The sequence below is a fragment of the Arvicola amphibius genome, chromosome 12 (assembly GCF_903992535.2).
Source record: "Arvicola amphibius chromosome 12, mArvAmp1.2, whole genome shotgun sequence".
Taxonomy (NCBI): domain Eukaryota; kingdom Metazoa; phylum Chordata; class Mammalia; order Rodentia; family Cricetidae; genus Arvicola; species Arvicola amphibius.
The window spans coordinates 165,851,072-165,868,107 of NC_052058.2; the positions used below are offsets into that span (position 1 = coordinate 165,851,072).

A 17,036-nucleotide genomic window follows, 5' to 3' on the forward strand; every position below is an offset into this window, starting at 1 on the left:
GGCTTCTGGGAGGTAGCATGACTCTACTGAGAGCCCCTGCTCCAGCTGAAGCCAAGAGAGACTTGGACCTGCCCCAGTCCACCTGGCGGGTCTGTTTGCTGTGGCGGCGTTAGTTTTATGGTAGCTCATAGGACGCAGGCTCGTGCCAGATCTGTGTGTCACGCTCTGGGTAGCTGAATAGCAAGACTGTGATGCCACAGGCCCGTTAGATATCCCGCCTGTGCACTTTGATCGTTTATATTGCTGTTCTTTGTGTTCAGCGAGGGACAGGAGGATCTTGAGTTGAAGTCCAGCCTGGGCTACATGAGGAGACTATGTCAACAAACAGATGCAGAAGGTGGAGATGTAGCTCCAGAGTGCTCCCATATGCCAGGGCAAACAGCCTATAGGGAACTGTAGAGAGGTGCTCCCCCTGGAGGTGCTGAAGCCCCCAGGAGTCAGTGCTCCTCATAGAAGAGCGAGTGGCCCCCAGCTTCCTTCATAGAGCATGGTGAGCCATACTCACAGCCAGGGAGAAACAGAGGCTGGGGTCTGGAAGGTTGGCCTTGCCTTCAACAGCCTCGGGGACTGTGGTGGCCTTCTCTCCTCTGGATCCTGCTTCTCCTTCTATAAAATGAGAATAATGTTTTTTTTTTTTTTCCCCATTGGAGTTGTCTAAAAGATGAGGCCCAAAAACCATGTAAAGGGCTCAACACCTGAACCATTGGTAGCCAGGAACTCTAAATATAGTTATGGGGGTTTTGTTTTCTAAATTCTAATAAAATCACTCGGTTTCAGAAGACCTGGCTGTGGTAATCCATGCTTGTAATTCCAGTGCTCAGGAGGCAGAGACAGGAGGACCTTGAGTTCTGGTCCAGCCTGGGCTACATGTCAATAAATAAATGGGTAAATAAGATGGGGATATTGCTCAGTTGTTAGATTGCTTGCCGAGCATGCACAAAGTTCTGGGTTTGGTCCTCAGCATTACAGAAACCGGATGTGGTGGCCTTACACCTATAAGCTCAGCCTTGGCAGGTAGAGGCAGGCAGAGGAGGCATTCAGGGTATCCTTGGCTACATAATGAGTTTGAGACCAGTCTGGGCTACATGAGACTCTAGATCAAAAACTAAAAGTTTGAAAAGAAGGATAACTGTGATTTAAGATGCCTGAGAAACATTGTGTGCTACTCTTTTGGAGACCCTCTCACATCCTGAATGGCCATCTCGTGTCTGGTTATGAAATGTGTGGTTTGGAACAGAAATAGGATGAGTTGTGTCTTTTTAGAAGCATCCAGTTCTTTTAATATTCGGAAGCACTGTTACTAGGTTTTAGTTTTTTTTTGGGCTGGTGGTACCGATTCACGTGCTAGGCAAGTGCTCTGCCACTGGGCTCTAGCAGTTTTCAACTTGCACATTTAGTGTGTGTATGTACGTGTGTGTGCGCACACACGTGTGTGCATGTGTATGTGCATGTGTGTGCATGTGTACTGTGCATGTGTGCGTGTGCATGTGCACGTGTGTGCATGTGCACGTGTGTGCGTGTGTTCGTGCATGTACGTGTGTGTATGTGTGTGTGTGTGTGTGTGGTTTGCATGTGTAAGTCAGAGAGTGACTTGGGGGAGTCAGTTTTGTCTTCCTTCCATGTGTGTTCCAGGTTTGGCTACAAGCACCCTGGTCCCTCTGATTCATTTCCCAGGCTCCCCTTCTGACTTTTTGTTTTGTTTTTCTGAGACAGTGTAGCTCTGGCTATTCTGGAACTCACTCTATAGACAAGGCTGGCCTCCAGCTTAGAGGTCTTCCTGCTTCTGCCTCCCAAGTGCTGGGACTAAAGGTGTGCGTCATCACCGCCCAGCTTCCTTTTGGCTTCTTAATCTGCTTTGACTGCTTAGGTCGTTCATTTCGTACTCTGTTACTTGGGTGAACTCTTTAACCCATGTGTTAGTTTCCAGTGGAGACAGTAAGAATGTATCAGGTGGTGTGTGTCGAAAGGGGATAACAACAGGTGCAGGCTGTTTGTTGAGTGTTAAATGAGCTACTGTAGCGCCTAGACTAGTGCCTGACTGAATTAAGCACAGCGGCATCTGTTCTGTAATGATTTCTGAGTCAGAAACGTCTCAGATCATCACCAGAGTGCAGCCGCTTTCCTGTGCATGTGTTCAGCTGACTTTCAGCCTGCTGGCTCTGGGCAGCTTGGGCCATGATCGATCTTGGGGTCTGGTTTCAGACCCTGCCCTTCAACCCCCTGATTGTACCTTCAGCCTGGGGTCCTCGACCTTTGCTTCCACCTCTGGTTTGGAACACATGAGGCTGAACTTGTCAGAGGTGTTGCGGGGACTTCGTGACTGATGTTGACTAATAGGGGCCCCTGGAGCTGGCGGGAGTAGGGAGAAGACATGTTGGCTGCTTGGGTCAGGGTCAGGGGTGTCACCCAGGGAAGGCCAGTGTTGCCTTCAAAGAGGAAGCTAGAGGGCTGGAGAGATGGCTCAATGGTTAAGAGCATTGCCTGCCTTCCAAAGGTCCTGAGTTCAATTCAGGCAACCACATGGTGGCTCACAACCATCTGTAATGAGGTCTGGTGCCCTCTTCTGGTCTGCAGACATACATACAGACAGAATATTGTATACATAATAAATAAATATTTTTTTTAAAAAAAGAGGAAGCTAGAATGGGCCTTCCTGTCCGTTCTTCCCAGTGCTGATGTCTCTGTAGCCAGGAACGGGTGTAGCATCATTTGGAGATGGGGAGGTAGCATTATTGGCTACAGGGACCTGACATACAGTTGCATTAAGACCAGAGCTGGGTGCACAATCCAATTGGTACCCCCTTTTCGAGGACATCTTCCCACAACTGCCACCAGAAGCTGATAGTCCTGACTGACAGTTGATAGCCTTTGCCTAGACACTTGACCGGACTGTCTTAATAACATGAAAGTTTCAGTTTGGTTGAGGTGTGGATTGAAAGTTGGCATGGGACCCTGGGCAAGATTCTTTAAAATTCTTCTCTAGAAGATAGTCCACCTCTATGCCTTTGTCTGAACTGGTTTGTTCTGGAATAGCTGTGGGGCTGTAGGTCTAATAGAGGGGAGAGCTGTTGATCTGATGGAGGAGGAGAAGGAGAAGGAAGAGGAGGAGGAGAAGGAGGAGAAGGAGGAGGAGGAGGAGGAGGAGGAGGAGGAGGAGGAGGAGGAGGAGTCAGCATATCCTGTCTGGGGGAAAACCTCAGATTCTGCTCCCTGGAATTCTCTATTCCCTACAAGTGCAGTAGCCCTCTTGTCCGCGGATGGAACCATGACTTCTTTTCCTTTAGGAGCTTCTATTCTGATAGAGGAGTCATAGCCACACTCCTCAGGGAGATGCTGCTTGGGGCCTGACCTCCACCCTCAGGAAGGACTTCTGTAGGGCAGGCAGGTACATTTTGTCCTTGCACTCGACAGGTGGGCTCTGACTTTGGAATCCCTTCCACTGTCCGATTCCTAGAGAGTTCCACCCCTCCAGATAGCCAGTAAGGAATGAGCTGGACAGTCAGGTATAAGAGCGAAGGCAGGGAGCTGTAGAACGAAGGATCCCCACAGCAAGCGAGAATGACAGGAAGGCTTCCTGGGGGAGGTACCTTTCTGGTGGAATCAGGTGTTGCCTGTGACTCAACTCGCAAAGGGTTAACATGGAGAGGCTCCCTGCACCGAGGAAGGGAAACTCAAGGGTCACTCAAGAAACCCATCTCCATGCAGTCTGTATTGCTGGGGCAGAGGGAGGCTCAGGAGACCCTCACCACTGGCTGGCTGTACACAGGCCAAGTTCTGCCAGCCCAGAGACATCCGCTTGCTATGGCCAGAGAAGCCCAGAGGAGGAGAGGAAACAGGACGCGTATCAGGAACGCCTTTTCCTTTTCTTTGTAACTGACCCTCATTTGGGGCTGGGGAGAGCTGTCTGCAGGGCTGGCTTGGCTGCTGCTGCCTACAGCCCCCAGTTCTGGGTCTCACTAAGGGGCCTTGCCTCTGCTCTGCTCCTTCCTGGTCTTGCGCGGTGGTATCCCTGAGTCTTGAGGCTTGCGTCTGCAAAATGGGGTAAGACGTCTTCTCATCTGCCTGGCCAGGAAACAGCTGTCTTCCTCTCCCTGTGGGTTTGTATCACTTATTCCTGGATCCCTGAGAGGTGCACAGAGCACATCCTCTGTCTGATGGCTCAACTGGGCAGGGCAGGGCTGGGAAAGGCAGCGCACACAGGGAAAGAGCAATATGGGAAGAATTGCCTGGTCATTAGTAGTGGTGTCTGGCTGGAGAGAAAGACTTGGGACTAGCTGTGACTGTGTCAGCCAACGTGCCCCAAGTGATGGAATTCTGCAGGGTGCTGATTGCTGCGGATTCTAGGAAGGTCAGAGGTAAATCCAGCACCCGAGTTATTCAGAACTAGGTGTGAAGCGGCACTGACCAGTTGCCTGGCCAGAGCCTTCAGGGACGTGGAAAGGGGACATATGAGCTTGATGCTTCCTGAGAGGAGGTTGAGATGTTTACATTAGGAGGCTGGCGTTGGTGGAATGGGGATGGGTGGACCATGAAGGATGAGAAGAGGGACAGTTGTTCAGATGGGTGGGCATCAGGAAGGATGCCTTTCCTCGGCCCTCTCATGGCTGCAGTTACGCCTTGTGTGTGTGTGTGTGTGTGTGTGTGTGTGTTTACGTGCCGTATGGGTAGTGTGTGTCAGGGAGGGTGTATGGTAGCAGTCTGCAATGTTTGCGTGGTGTGGTTAGTCATGTGGTGTGCCTGTGTGGAAGTGTGAAAGTGTCTGCTAATTGCATGGTTTCTGTGTGCGTGTGCACATGAGTGTCTGTGTGTGTATGTGTGTGCACGCATGTGTGCGTGTGCACATGTGTGTATGCATGTGTGTGCACGTGTGTGTGTATGCACATGACCACGATCTGGTCCTTACATGCTGCTGGTACCTGGTCTCCCCACCCCACACACCTGTACTGGAGCTGGCCTAGAGGGACTTCTACCTCACTTGGGGCTACACCCAAGTGTTGCCCTAAGGACCCCTGACTATGAAAGTGGTGGTGGGTGATTTCAGCCCTTACCTTTTCTGTAGAGCAAATTCTCCCACTGTGGAGTTCGTGCTGCCAGTGTGATTGCCCTTGGGTGTAGGGTTGAGAGGGCTGAACAGGAGGCACTACTCCATAGGACACATGAGGCCCCACTAACCTCAAGAAAAGAAGAGAAATCCAGTAAGAGGATATGGAAGTGAGGGGGCTGAGTGTGTTTTCCTTGTTTCTAAGGTAATTTATTCAGTCGTAGTGTGGACGGAAACTTCTTGACCTATATGGGCTTGCGGTGAGAGCCTTAGCTGGGTATGGGTCTGCCCTGTGCATAGAACAAGCAGCTGGAAACAAAAAATGACTATGTGTTCCAAATGTCCCTTGTGCTAAAAACTCACCCCTAGCTTAGAACCCCTCATGATGGGTGTGACAATAAGCTCAGAAATTACCAGAACTGTGGTGCTGGTCAGCTCTCAGACATCTGGAGAAGCCAGATCCAGCTCACTGCAGGCGCCCATGACCAACTTCTTCCTCAGGATCAGAGCTGCCCATTAGACTGCAGGCCTCTGTCCGCATGGAGACCCTGGCAGCAGGGGGCACTCAGCTCCCTGACTGGCCACAGCATGGCTTCCACAGGCAGAGAGGACAGAGCCTCTCTGCTGGACCCCTGTGTCATCTCCTGATCTGTGAGAAAGGAAGGGGGTGATGCTTCTGAATTCGTCTTTGCATTTAATACACTGACGTATGTTTTTCTGTATTCTGAAAGTCCGCACATTCTCACTGGCAAAATCAAAGCGAATCAAAGTAAAGCAGAAGCTGTGTTTCCAATAAATCTTCCCCCAGGCTTGGGGATGGATGAGTGTCACCTGGGTTTCCCAGAGGCAGAGGCTGGGGGAACAGGAGTTCAAGGTCATCCTAAGCTACATGGTGAGTTCCAGACTAGCACAGAGCTGGGTTTTAACCCTAGCACTCGGGAGGCAGATCTCTGTGATTTCAAGGCTAGCTTGGTCTATATAATGAGTTCCAAGACAGCCCGAGTTACATAGTGAGACCCTCTCAAACCCCTGCAAGAAAAGAAAAAAGAAAGAAAGAAAGAAAAAGACTAGCCTGGGGGTATATAAGACCTTATCTTAAATAAAATAATAAAATGATTTTTAGAATGTGGAGTAGGAATTTTTCACTGTGAAAACCAGGGGCCAGCGGTCCTGTGTGTGGCTCCCTGTTGGTACCGGCCCCTCTGAGCTGAATGTCTGCCAGACACTTCCTGATGTCTAGGCCATCAACCCTAACTTACCGTGTGGCTAGGTCCCATGTTGCTGGTCCTCAAACTCAGAGTTTGTCTGTTATTGGTTCAGTTATCCACTCATCCGGGGTATTTGTCAAGCACTGACTATGCACAGAGGAAAACAAGCATGGGAGGAGGAGCCAATTCCTGGCCTTCTTTCTCATCTGTGAGAGTTGATTTTGATTGTCAACTCGATATGTAGGATCATGAGATTAAATGGGGTCATGCTGATCAGGTTTATTAAGACCCGTGCACTCTGAATGACACTACCCCGGACTGTATACAAAGCAGAGAGTGAGCTGAGCACAGGTATCCATTACCCTCGGCTTCCTGACTGTGGTTGCTGTGTGTGCAGCTGCCTCAGGCTCCTGCAGCCCTGACCTCCCTGTCATCACGCACGATGCCCATGATCTGAGACAGAATCAACTTTTCATCCTTAAATTGGTTTTGCCAGGGTGGTTTATTACAGCAACCAGAAAAGAAAAACAGTATCACTTGTGTCCCTGATGGCTGGTGTGGGTACTGAGGGGACCCTAGGGAAGAGAGAAAAGTTCTGATATGGCCGGATGCACGGTGCTACTCCCTCCCACCCTCCCACTGCGCCTATGAGTGTGGAGGGTTTGGTTTGTTTGTGGAGTGTCTGCCTTTGCACCTCATCTACATTGTAAGTAGTCTGGAGGCGCACAGGGCACTTGGACCCGTTCCCTGGAGGGGGTCTGTTGTTTCCATAGTCTGATAACACAGTATTCTCCTTAACAGTCTTCTCTCCTGCTGGGATGGTTACTTTCTCACCTGAGGGTGTTGGTGTGGCCAGGGTAGATGATAGCATAGGAAGGATACTGCTAGCAATGCCCATTCCTGTTAAGGAGTCTTTAATAGATCAGGTCTCCCTGTTATTCCCAGAGGCAAGGCAGATGGTCCTCTGTACCCTTAACACAGGGGAGGGAGTCTCAGAGAGGATGGGAGACTGGAGTCAGGTGCCTGAATTTTTGGATCCTTTCTTTTGTCTCCTTTCCTTTCTGTCTCTCCCTAGCCCTCGGGAAGGCGAGGCGGGCTCAGGCTGTCTGTTGATGCCATTGTGTTCAGATGCCAGGCAGCTTGGTAAAATTTGCATTAGCCTTTGGTTTGCCTTTCTCCAGTGACATAGATTCCCAGCAGACGGGCTGTGATGTCCTTTGTTCAGGGGACAGAGTCTCGTCCATGTACCCCATGATTGTCCTACCCCATTTCTTCACCAGTCCAGATCATGGTCAGATTATGTGAGTAGAGACTGGTAAATTATAGGTAAAGCTGACAGAATCCCATCCACGGAATCCCATCCTTGGCCCCCAGCCCTCAGGCCTACTAGACACTATTCTATGCCCAGGGGCTGTGTCAGGCCCAAGGGCATCCTCGTGAAGTTTTGAGAAGCCTCTGACAGAAGCCAGGATGACAGAAGTCCAGGGGGCCCATTCTAGGCTGGTTGGGACACAGTCTTCTGGCTCCAGTGTAGTAGCTGCTTCCCCCCCCCCCCCCCCCCGACAGCTTTGGTTTCTCCACCAGGGCTGTGCTGTGACCTCTCAGGCCCCCGACCGTGGTGGGGGGGGTGTCTGTGAGATGAGGTGACATTTCCTGTCTCCCCTCCTGGGCTGACCAGAGAAGCAGGTGGGCCGAGCACGTGAGGCAGTCCATTCCGCTACTTCCCTCATAGCAGACAGCAGACAAGCCCAGCACAAACAACTCCTCCCAGGGAGAATATCGTAAGGCCCTCAAGAGTCTCTGCTGCCGCTGCCACCTGCTCCTCACGCCTCCCTGCTCCCTGATGGCTGTTCTCACACCCGGGAAAGTGGGTCAGAATGTAGGGCGGCTGCGTCTGAGAAGTAATGCCCCCTTGCTTAGTCCCTACCCCACCTAACTGAGCCAATACTGCCATAGGGGCAGGAGCAGAGATGAGGCTGGGGGCAGGGACAGATGCAGGGGGAAGCTGTGAGTTCAAGGGTGTGTCTGTATCCATTCTTCCTCTCTCTCATTGCCTGTGGCTCTCCACTGCCTTCTAGATGTGCCCCAAGTGTCTCAGCTCAGCACTCAAGGCCCCGCACGGCTAACTACCTACTGTGTTAAGACTCAGTTGTACATAGAGATGACCCATGGCTCTCCTGGAACCATGGACCCCTCTCTAGCTCAGCTTGCCCTTCTGGGGTTTTCTGAGGCACTGGGGACACTCTCCAGCTATGCCCAGATACTCTGAATCTTTCAAACACCCAGAGACCTCAGCCACCTTCATCTTTGTGTCTGGGAACCTTCCCCTGGCCTCTCCCCCATCACACACACTGCTTTCAGGGTTTCTCTATGTTATGGCCTGGGTCAGTATTTCATCCCATTTTGTGACTGAATAATATTCCATTTTGTCTATCTGCCACATTTTAAAAAATGCATTCACTTTCTCACTGATCAGGCATTTCTCCTTCTCTTTGACTGTGTTAAAGGACCCTACTGTGCACATCCAGGGGTCTATACCTAGGAGTGGACTAGATGGGTCACATCTGAACTCACTTTAGCTTTTTGGAGGAGTTGTCTGTCTTTCAAAGTGGCTGCATCGCTGTTGGCTGATTGGTGCATGTGTGTGATGTGTGTGTGGTGTGTGTGTGAGCACATGCATGTGTGTGTGCATGAGTGTATGTGTGTGTGAGCGTGTGTGTGTGGTGTGTGGTGTGTGGTGTGTGGTGTGTGTGGTATGTGTGAGCACATGTATGTGTGTGAGCATGTATGTGTGTGAGTGTGTGTGTGGTGTGTGTGTGTGTGAGCACATGCATGTGTGTGTGCATGAGTGTATGTGTGTGTGAGCATGTGTGTGTGGTGTGTGGTGTGTGTGGTGTGTGGTGTGTGTGAGCACATGCATGTGTGTGTGAGCATGTATGTGTGTGAGCGTGTGTGTGAGCGTGTGTGTGGTGTGTGTGAGCACATACATGTGTGTATGAGCATGTGTGTGGTGTGTGAGCATGTGTGTGTGGTGTGTGTGGTGTGTGTGGGGTGTGTGTGTGTGTGTGTGTGTGTGTGTGTGTATGTGTGTGTGTGTGCGTGTGCTAGGAAACAAACTCAGGTCCTTTGCAAGAGTAGCAACTGATCCTAACCATGGAGCCATATCTCCAATTCTCTTTTGCTTTCTCTATAGTAACTCCTTTAGCATAAATATTTAGTTTATTTTTCCTGCCTTTAGTTACTTGTAATTTTGGTGTTAGATTTAAGAAATTATTGCCTCTGGGTGATAATTCGGTACACCTTTTAACCCCAGCACTCGGGAGGCAAAGTCAGGTAGATCTCTGAGTTCAAGGCTAACCAACCTGGTCTATAAAGTGAGTTCCATAACAGCTCAGACTACATGAAGTAAGGCTGTCTCAAAAAACAAAACAAAGCAAAGTTATTGCCAAATTCAAGGACATGAAGATTTACATAGTTAGCAGTTTCTTTAATAGTTTCATGGCAGTAAAGTTTTTACATTTTGGTTTTGGTCCATTTTGAGCCAGTTTTGTGTAAGGTGTGAGGTAGGGGCCTCATCTCATTTCTTTGCATGTAGATATCTAGTCCTTCAGGTGTTTGCTGGGAAGACTATTTTAGCAGGTGTGGTGGTTCATACCTACAAGGTTGAGGGACGAGGACCTGGAGTTTGAGATCAGTCTGAGATACACAGAGAGGAAGAAAGGACAGAAGGAAGACAGACAGACAGACAGACAGACAGACAGACAGAAAGAAAGAAAGAAAGAAAGAAAGAAGAAAGGCTATTCTTTCTCTTCACCACCTTCCTTCCTTCCTTCCTTCCTTCCTTCCTTCCTTCCTTCCTTCCTTCCTTCCTTTCTTTCTTTCTTTCTTCCTTCCTTTCTTTCTTTTGAGACAGGGTTTCTCAGTGTAGCTTTGGAGTCTGTCCGGGAGCTCTTTCTGTAGACCAGGCTGGCCTCCAAGTCTTAGAGATCCACCTGCCTCTGCCTTCGACTGATGGGATTAAAGGTGTGGACCACCACCACCCAGTTCAGGATTTCAAATTTTAGAATCAGGTTTCTGACAAGACCCAAGCCCCCTGTCTGTCTTAGCATGCAGCAGAAAATCCAGAACGTTGCTAAATTTGGCAGTAGAAGAAAAGATAGCGTGGCAGACAAAGCAATGCTCTACCCCAAGATGTCCGGACCCTACCTATTCCTTGGAGCCTCTGAATGCTGTGCTGTGTGGCCAAGGGTGATGATGGTTACAGATGGGTTTCAGGCTGCTGATCTGATGGCCTTAAAGTAGAGAGATATTTCTGGATTACCCAGATGGGCCCCGTGTCATCTCAAAGGTCCTTAAAAGGAAAGAGAGGGCAGATCTGAGCAGTATGGTGAGTTCGCTGGCTTTGAAGGTGGAGGGCGGAGGAAGCTTCTAGAAGCCAGAGAAAGTGGGAAGCAGTTCTGCCCCTAGAAGCTCCAGAAGGAACCAAGGACTGCTGGCTGATGACGTCTTGATTTTAACTCAGGGAGGCCCACTTTGAACTTCTGAAGCACAGAACTATAGATAAATAGTTATTAGAAGCCACTGAGTTTGTAATAGCAGCCACAGAAAAATGAGTATGAAGGATTTGGGGACCCTTGGACAGCCCCTCCTGTGCATTTGGCTGGAAGTGGCATGTGGCATTTGTGCTCCCACAGGGTAAAGGGAGAGGCTTGGCATCTCACACATCCAGCCTCAGGGAACCAGAATCCTGGTGCCCGCGAGAGTATCAGTTACATCTTTGTTGCCTGTGGCGCATGTTTCTATGTTCTAGTCCATTCCATTTCATTAAAAAACAAAAACTGAAGATGGGTGTAGTGGCACTCAGGCGACGGAGGCAGGAGGGTCTCTGAGTTTGAGGCTAGCCTGGTCTACATAGTACAGCTATGACCTACGTCTACATAGACAGCTAGAGCTATGTTATGAGACCCTGTCTTGAACACAAACAACCTCAAAATATAGTCAGGCATAGGAGCGCACGCCTCTAAACCCAGCACACAGGAGGCAGAGGCAGGAGATTCACTGTGAGTTTGAGTGCCTGTCTGTATTGTTAGTTCCAGGCCAACCAGGACTACATAGTAAGACCCTGCCTCTGTGTGTTTAATGTATGTGCTTGTGCACACGTGTGAACGTGGAGACCAGAGGTCAGCCACGGGTGTCTTCTCCTGTCAGTCTTTGTTTTTGAAACAGGGTCTCTCACTAAAACATGGAGCTTTCTCTGAACCCAGAGCTCTTTACGTGGGCCAGATCCTGTGGCCAGAGGAACCCCCCCCCGCCCCCCCCCCCCCCCCCCCCCCCCACGATCTGCCTATCTTTGCCTCCCCAGTGCTGGGGTTACAGGTGCACACTGCCATAATCAGCTTTTATGTTGGCACTGGGGATCCGAACTCGGGTCTCATGCTTGTGAGGCAGGAGATTTATCACGGAGCCATCCCTTTGTCCCCTAATGTTTTAAATAGACTTCCTAATCAACCCATGAGTTGCAACCTCTGGTTTGGACAATGCTAATCTCCAGAGCCTCTTCTGCTCTGGCTTCGTGGACCACAGGATATGTCCTGGGTACAGGTGATTGGGTCAGGGGGTGGGATGCCTAACCAAAGCTGACCAATCAGATTCCTCTCCTGGGAATTTGGAATTGGGCCATTCAGTCAGTTAGCAGCGGGAAGCTGAGTGAGAGGCAGGGTAGAAACAGGGTTGGAGTGTGAGTCACATGCGAGCCCAAAGGATGGAGGAACAGAAAAATCCCTGAGTAAGCGGAGCGCGCTGGTCCACAGAGACAATGGAGCAGCCGCACAGACAGCCTCGCAGCCAGGAGGACCTACAGCCCCAGAAGGAGCGGTGGAGACAGGGAGATACAGCTTGAGGCTCCGATGGCGTCCCCATTCCCAGCCCCGGCCCCAGCGCATCCTGCCTGCTCATCCTTCCCGTGAGATTTTGGACCTCCTCTTCTTTCTCTTGAGCTATTCCGAACCTTCACCAGGAAGGACACTGCTGGCTTTTCTCTTTGGGGAGCCCAGCTGTGACGGAGGCTCAGGTTGTGGAGTACAGGCAGGGCTGGGGGTGGGACCAGATGGAGCTGCTCAGACCTTCAAGGCTGGCTGGGATCATGGGTTTATGTTCAATTGGTGCCCGCCATAGGCAGAGAGCCCATGTAGGGCTGTGGGAACTGAAAATACCCCATGGAGCCTCTTTTCCCGATAGTTAGGGGTAAGAAGTGGGTGGAGTTTTGAGCGGCGGTGCTTGGGTGCTTGCGACGCCAGCGACTGGCTGAGCCTCGTGGGTGACTGCTTCCAGCCTCAATTTCTACATCTTTGAAATGGGGTTGTCCGTGATCAGCTTTGTCCTGGGAAAAGTACTTAAAGGCGTGAGTGGAGAATAAAACACCGGCGGAGAGCGAGGCAGCTGGTCTTGTTGTTTGAGGAAGCCGCAAGAGTCCTGGCTTCCTGAAGGAGGTGGCCCCGGGTGCTGACTAAGGTGGTGACAGGACATTCCCCACTGATGTCTGTGCTTCCTGCCCCTCATCACCCCCACGCTGCCCCTCACCCCAGTCACCTTTCGTTTATCCCGCTCCCTCTCCCCTCTGGTCTGTTCTTCCTGCCTCTTTGAAACATGGATTTAGGAAACAGTGGGTTGGATTGAGGCACCAGTCCCTGGAGGCCCAGTCCAAAACGGGTCTGGGTCCTTACCTAGTCCCTTGTTTGCTGTGCTCCCGGGCAAGTTAATGCATCTCTTGGAGCCTCCAGTTAATTATTCGTGGAGCGGGAGTTCGCATATCTATTTTACTATGAGAAATGATTAGCTGCTCTGTAGCGCTTCCCTTCCCCTCCTCTTTCCCTCTCTCCTCTGCTGCTGAATGTTGTTCCTCCTGGCCCCTTCCTTTCCAGCAGCCACTGGAGAGGCGCTGGCTTCTTTATGGTGTCTGGGTGTGAGATCGTTCTTTTCCCCCACAGCCCAGGCTACCAAGGGCTGGAGGCGAGTGAGGAGACTTGGAAGCCACAGGGTTTTCACTTGTTTGGTTTCCTGGAGAAACGTGGAGCTCCTAGCCCCTAGCTTGGAGTTGCTGGTTCAGATGGGGTGGTCTGCATTTTTTCCCTTACTTTAACAATGATCACACCCAGGCCAGTTGTGGCGTCTTCACACTTCCAACACTGATAAAATGTTAATGAGGAGAAGAGGCTCCTAGGGCCCCTAGGGGAGCACTTGGGGAGATGTTGGGCCAAGTTCTCCTTTGTAAGCAATACTCAGACCTGTCAATATTCCCCGGGCCCCAGAAGGGAGGGTGAGGCAGGGCCAAGGCTGTGGAGACCCCACAGAATCACAAGCCTGGATGCCTGCAGATCAGCTTCTGGGAAGATTTGGGGTACACCCTGCTGAACCTGGGGAAGCTATTTCACCTTTCTGGGTCTGTCTGATCTCTCTGCTTTGGCTTTCTGTTTCTTTCCATGGTTCTCTTTATTTCCATACCTGAATCTCTCCTCTCTTCACACCTCCTTCCCTTCTTTCAATACCCTTCACCCCCAACTCCCTAGCTCTTACTTTTTTTTTCTGCTTTGCCTCCATCATGGTTGATAAATTGTGGACTCCATGACCGTATGTGGGTGAGGGAGACTCAGCCTCCCAGACACAGCTCTGGCAGGGGGAAAGGGTTGCCATGGAAGGCAAGTGGCACCCTTCAAGATCGAGGGACTACATTACCCCCTGACCTCACACCCAGTGCTCTGATGTGTGAGCATATGCATCCCCTCCCCCAACCCCCGCATTCCTGTGCCTCTGTCCTGCAGTGAAGCAATGCCGTTTATTTATCTGCTCAACAAGTATTTATTGAGCTCTTGCCACCTGCTATCATTTAACATATTCGTTGAACAATAGTGAGGGTGTGTCCCTGTGTGCTTGGGATGCACCTGTAGCTGGGAGAGAGTGTCCACTGTTGCGGAGTGGGCGTGCTAGCAGACGTCAGGGTGAGAGTAAATTGTATGGTCAGTCAAGGGGTCACTGGGAAGAAAGAGAAGGACTGGGGGACTGGATGTCAGGGGCTTATGGCAGGGGGTTGGGAAAGTGGATATTGGGAAGAGTGTCCAGGATAAGAGACTAGGGTAAGGGAAACTTGGAGTAAAGGTTTTGTGAGGCATCACCTGGTAGACAAGGAACAAGGAACAAGGAACAGGGGCTGGAGAGCAGTGAGGCTGGAGGCTAAGGGAGAGTCGCAGGAGGTGAGACAAGGAGGGGAAGAGGCGAGGCCAGATCACTGGGACCCCGCAGGAGCTTGAAGGTTTTCCTGTATGCAAGTTGGGTAGAATTGTGAGTCTCAGCCGGCTCTGAAGCACGGAAGGGGGGCTGCAGGCAGCTGGCGCTCACCCTAGGAGAGGCAGAAGGAAGGAAGCTGTTCCACACCGAAGCTTTGCTGGTGCCTGTAGGGACACTCAAGGCCTCTTTACCTATGACCCTGCCTCAGGGTCGCCTGCAAGAGATTGGCTGGGCAGAATCCATTAACCCTGGCTTTGCCTTTCTTTCTCTCCACAGAGTGTTCAAGAAGGCAAGCCCCAATGGAAAGGTGAGTCTGTGGTGTGTGCCGCCCCTCACTGTCCCCACACTTGGGGCGACTCTCTGTGGACCAGGAAAGGAAGCAGTGTCTCCAGGGAGAGACAGGCTCCACTCGCTGTCCAGGGCTGACCCAGCTCTGTCCTCAGGAGCCCTCAGTTCAAATGGGGTGTGTGGGTAGGTGTGTCGGGGGCTCCCTAGAATCTTTCTGTGTGGCCTTCAGGGAGCCCCCAGATAGGGAGAGATGGACTGGCCTCTCCTGAAGAGGCAGAGTAAGTGTGAGAGACTGAGATAGCTGGCCACAGTGACGCCATCGAGTGCCCTGGTGTGAGAGGTCACCGTGTCTCCAGGGCCTCCCAGGGCCCGGGCTTCTTGCTTGCTTGCAGAGGCTGCAGGATATATCCTGTTTTGCTCTCTGCTCAGCAGACAGTCAGTACTAACATCTATGCCAGGTCTGGGCTGGGTCTGCTGGGGGTCGGCGGAGTGCTGAGATAAAAGAGGCACGGTGCTCACAGTGCAGAAATCGGTCATCTCACGCAGAATGCCAAGTAGGATGCTGGGATGCCCAGAGACTGGAAGACCTTGCCTGGGGTGTGTGTGTCAGCCATGGCTTCCTCTGGAGGTGACACGGTTCTAGGCAAAGCCAGGGAAGAAGGGGGAACTCTAGGGTGGAGCATAAAATCCAAGGAAGAGTGGGACATCCCAGGCCAGTGAGTCTCCGAGTGAACAGAAGGAACAGAGCTGAGGATGAAGCAGAGCACATGACAGGTGTCCTGTAGCCACGCTTAGTGGCTCACGCACCTGGGTTACCTTGTGCACATCTGTATCTCCATTTGAAGTTCCTAGCAGACATCAATAATCATCTTTTAAGCTTTCCTGCTGAGCCAGGATCCGTCCTATCTCGGATTCCTTGACAATCCAGGGCCCCAGGCACCCCAGAGCAGTCAACTAGATTTGGTACCGAGAATGAAATCCATCTGTCATCCTTAACCCCCAGGCACAGGGGAATGGTTAAAGGGCTTTCAGAAAGGCCCAGCTGTCTGAAACAGCTGCCAAGTGTCAAAGGGACTGATGTGGTCTCCCTTGAGGAACCTGTTGGGAAGGTTGAGGAGCCAGGGGCATCTAGGATGGTGCTCCCAGTTCAGTGTTGAGTCTGGAGCTCTGATTGGCTCAGACTCTTCCTCGCTGGCTGGGGATTGGGCGGGGAGCTAGCTCCCTGATTCCTCGGTGCCCCAGAAGAAGAGATGTCCTCGTGTAAGTAGATCCCTGCCTAGTTCAGGGTAGGTAGAGATGAAGAGCCCAGAGCCAGCATCAGCGTCAGCACTGAGCGCATGGCTTGCCTGCCTGCCCCCAACCGTCCCCAAGATGCCCTGCTTTTTTGTTTTGATCTGCTTTCCCTCCAACCCTCAGTGGGGTTTGGCTTAAAGGCCTCCCTAGGCCTCAGTGTCAATAAAACGAGAAGAATAGCAAACCTTTCATAAGGGTCTGGGAGGCAGAGGTGTTTAAATAGTTTTTCAAGATCTACTATCATTAATATTTGGTTTGGGGCGAGGGACCACATCTTGCTGTGGTTCCAGTAAGGCTTAGGAATGTGTGTAGGTGTCATTGTCCTGTGTAATACTGGTCCACAGCCACTAGCATTCTTGTGCCTCTCCTCTCCAGCTCACTGTCTACCTGGGGAAGCGGGACTTTGTGGACCACATCGACCTCGTGGACCCTGTGGGTGAGTGCCGGGCAGAGGGCTAGGGAAGAACCCCACCTCCAGAAGGGTCTTGTGCCCAGAATGTATGGGCCTGGCTTCCCGCTCTAGGAAGCGAGCTTCTGAGCAGCTCCTCCCTATTCAAGAGAGAGTCATCTTTGATGGCTCCCAGGAAGGGAGCCTGATGGACAGCAGCTACCGCAGCTTATGTGAGGCTCATTGTGCACCAGAGATATCTCCTACTTTCCAGACAGTGAGGCACAGAGGGGCTCAGCGACTCGTTCCCGGTCACAGAGCCAGTGAGGCGAAGGTTTGAATTCTAGCCCCTGGCTCTGCTCTCTCCTGGGGAAATACTACTTAGGACTTTGGAAACAGGGGCTGTCCTCACCTGGGGCTCTGCCGGAGATGCTGAGGCACAGCTGAGATCTGCTCCCAAGGTCTTGGCTGAGTTTGGGTTTCTTGCCCTTGGAACTGCTTGCCATCTTGGTTTGGATTATTCTTTGTTGGTGGCATC

The 17,036-nt window shown here is 51.4% G+C and overlaps 1 protein-coding gene across 1 annotated transcript in view; it reads left to right on the forward strand.

Moving 5' to 3' along the window:
- The window catches only part of Arrb1 (arrestin beta 1), a 74,225-nt gene that overhangs the window by 33,995 nt on the left and 23,194 nt on the right, over positions 1 to 17,036 (forward strand). The window contains exons 2-3 of the mRNA XM_038313926.1: positions 14,806 to 14,836; positions 16,486 to 16,546. Coding sequence (XP_038169854.1) covers positions 14,806 to 14,836; positions 16,486 to 16,546 — 92 coding nt within the window. The remainder of the gene's footprint in view (positions 1 to 14,805; positions 14,837 to 16,485; positions 16,547 to 17,036) is intronic.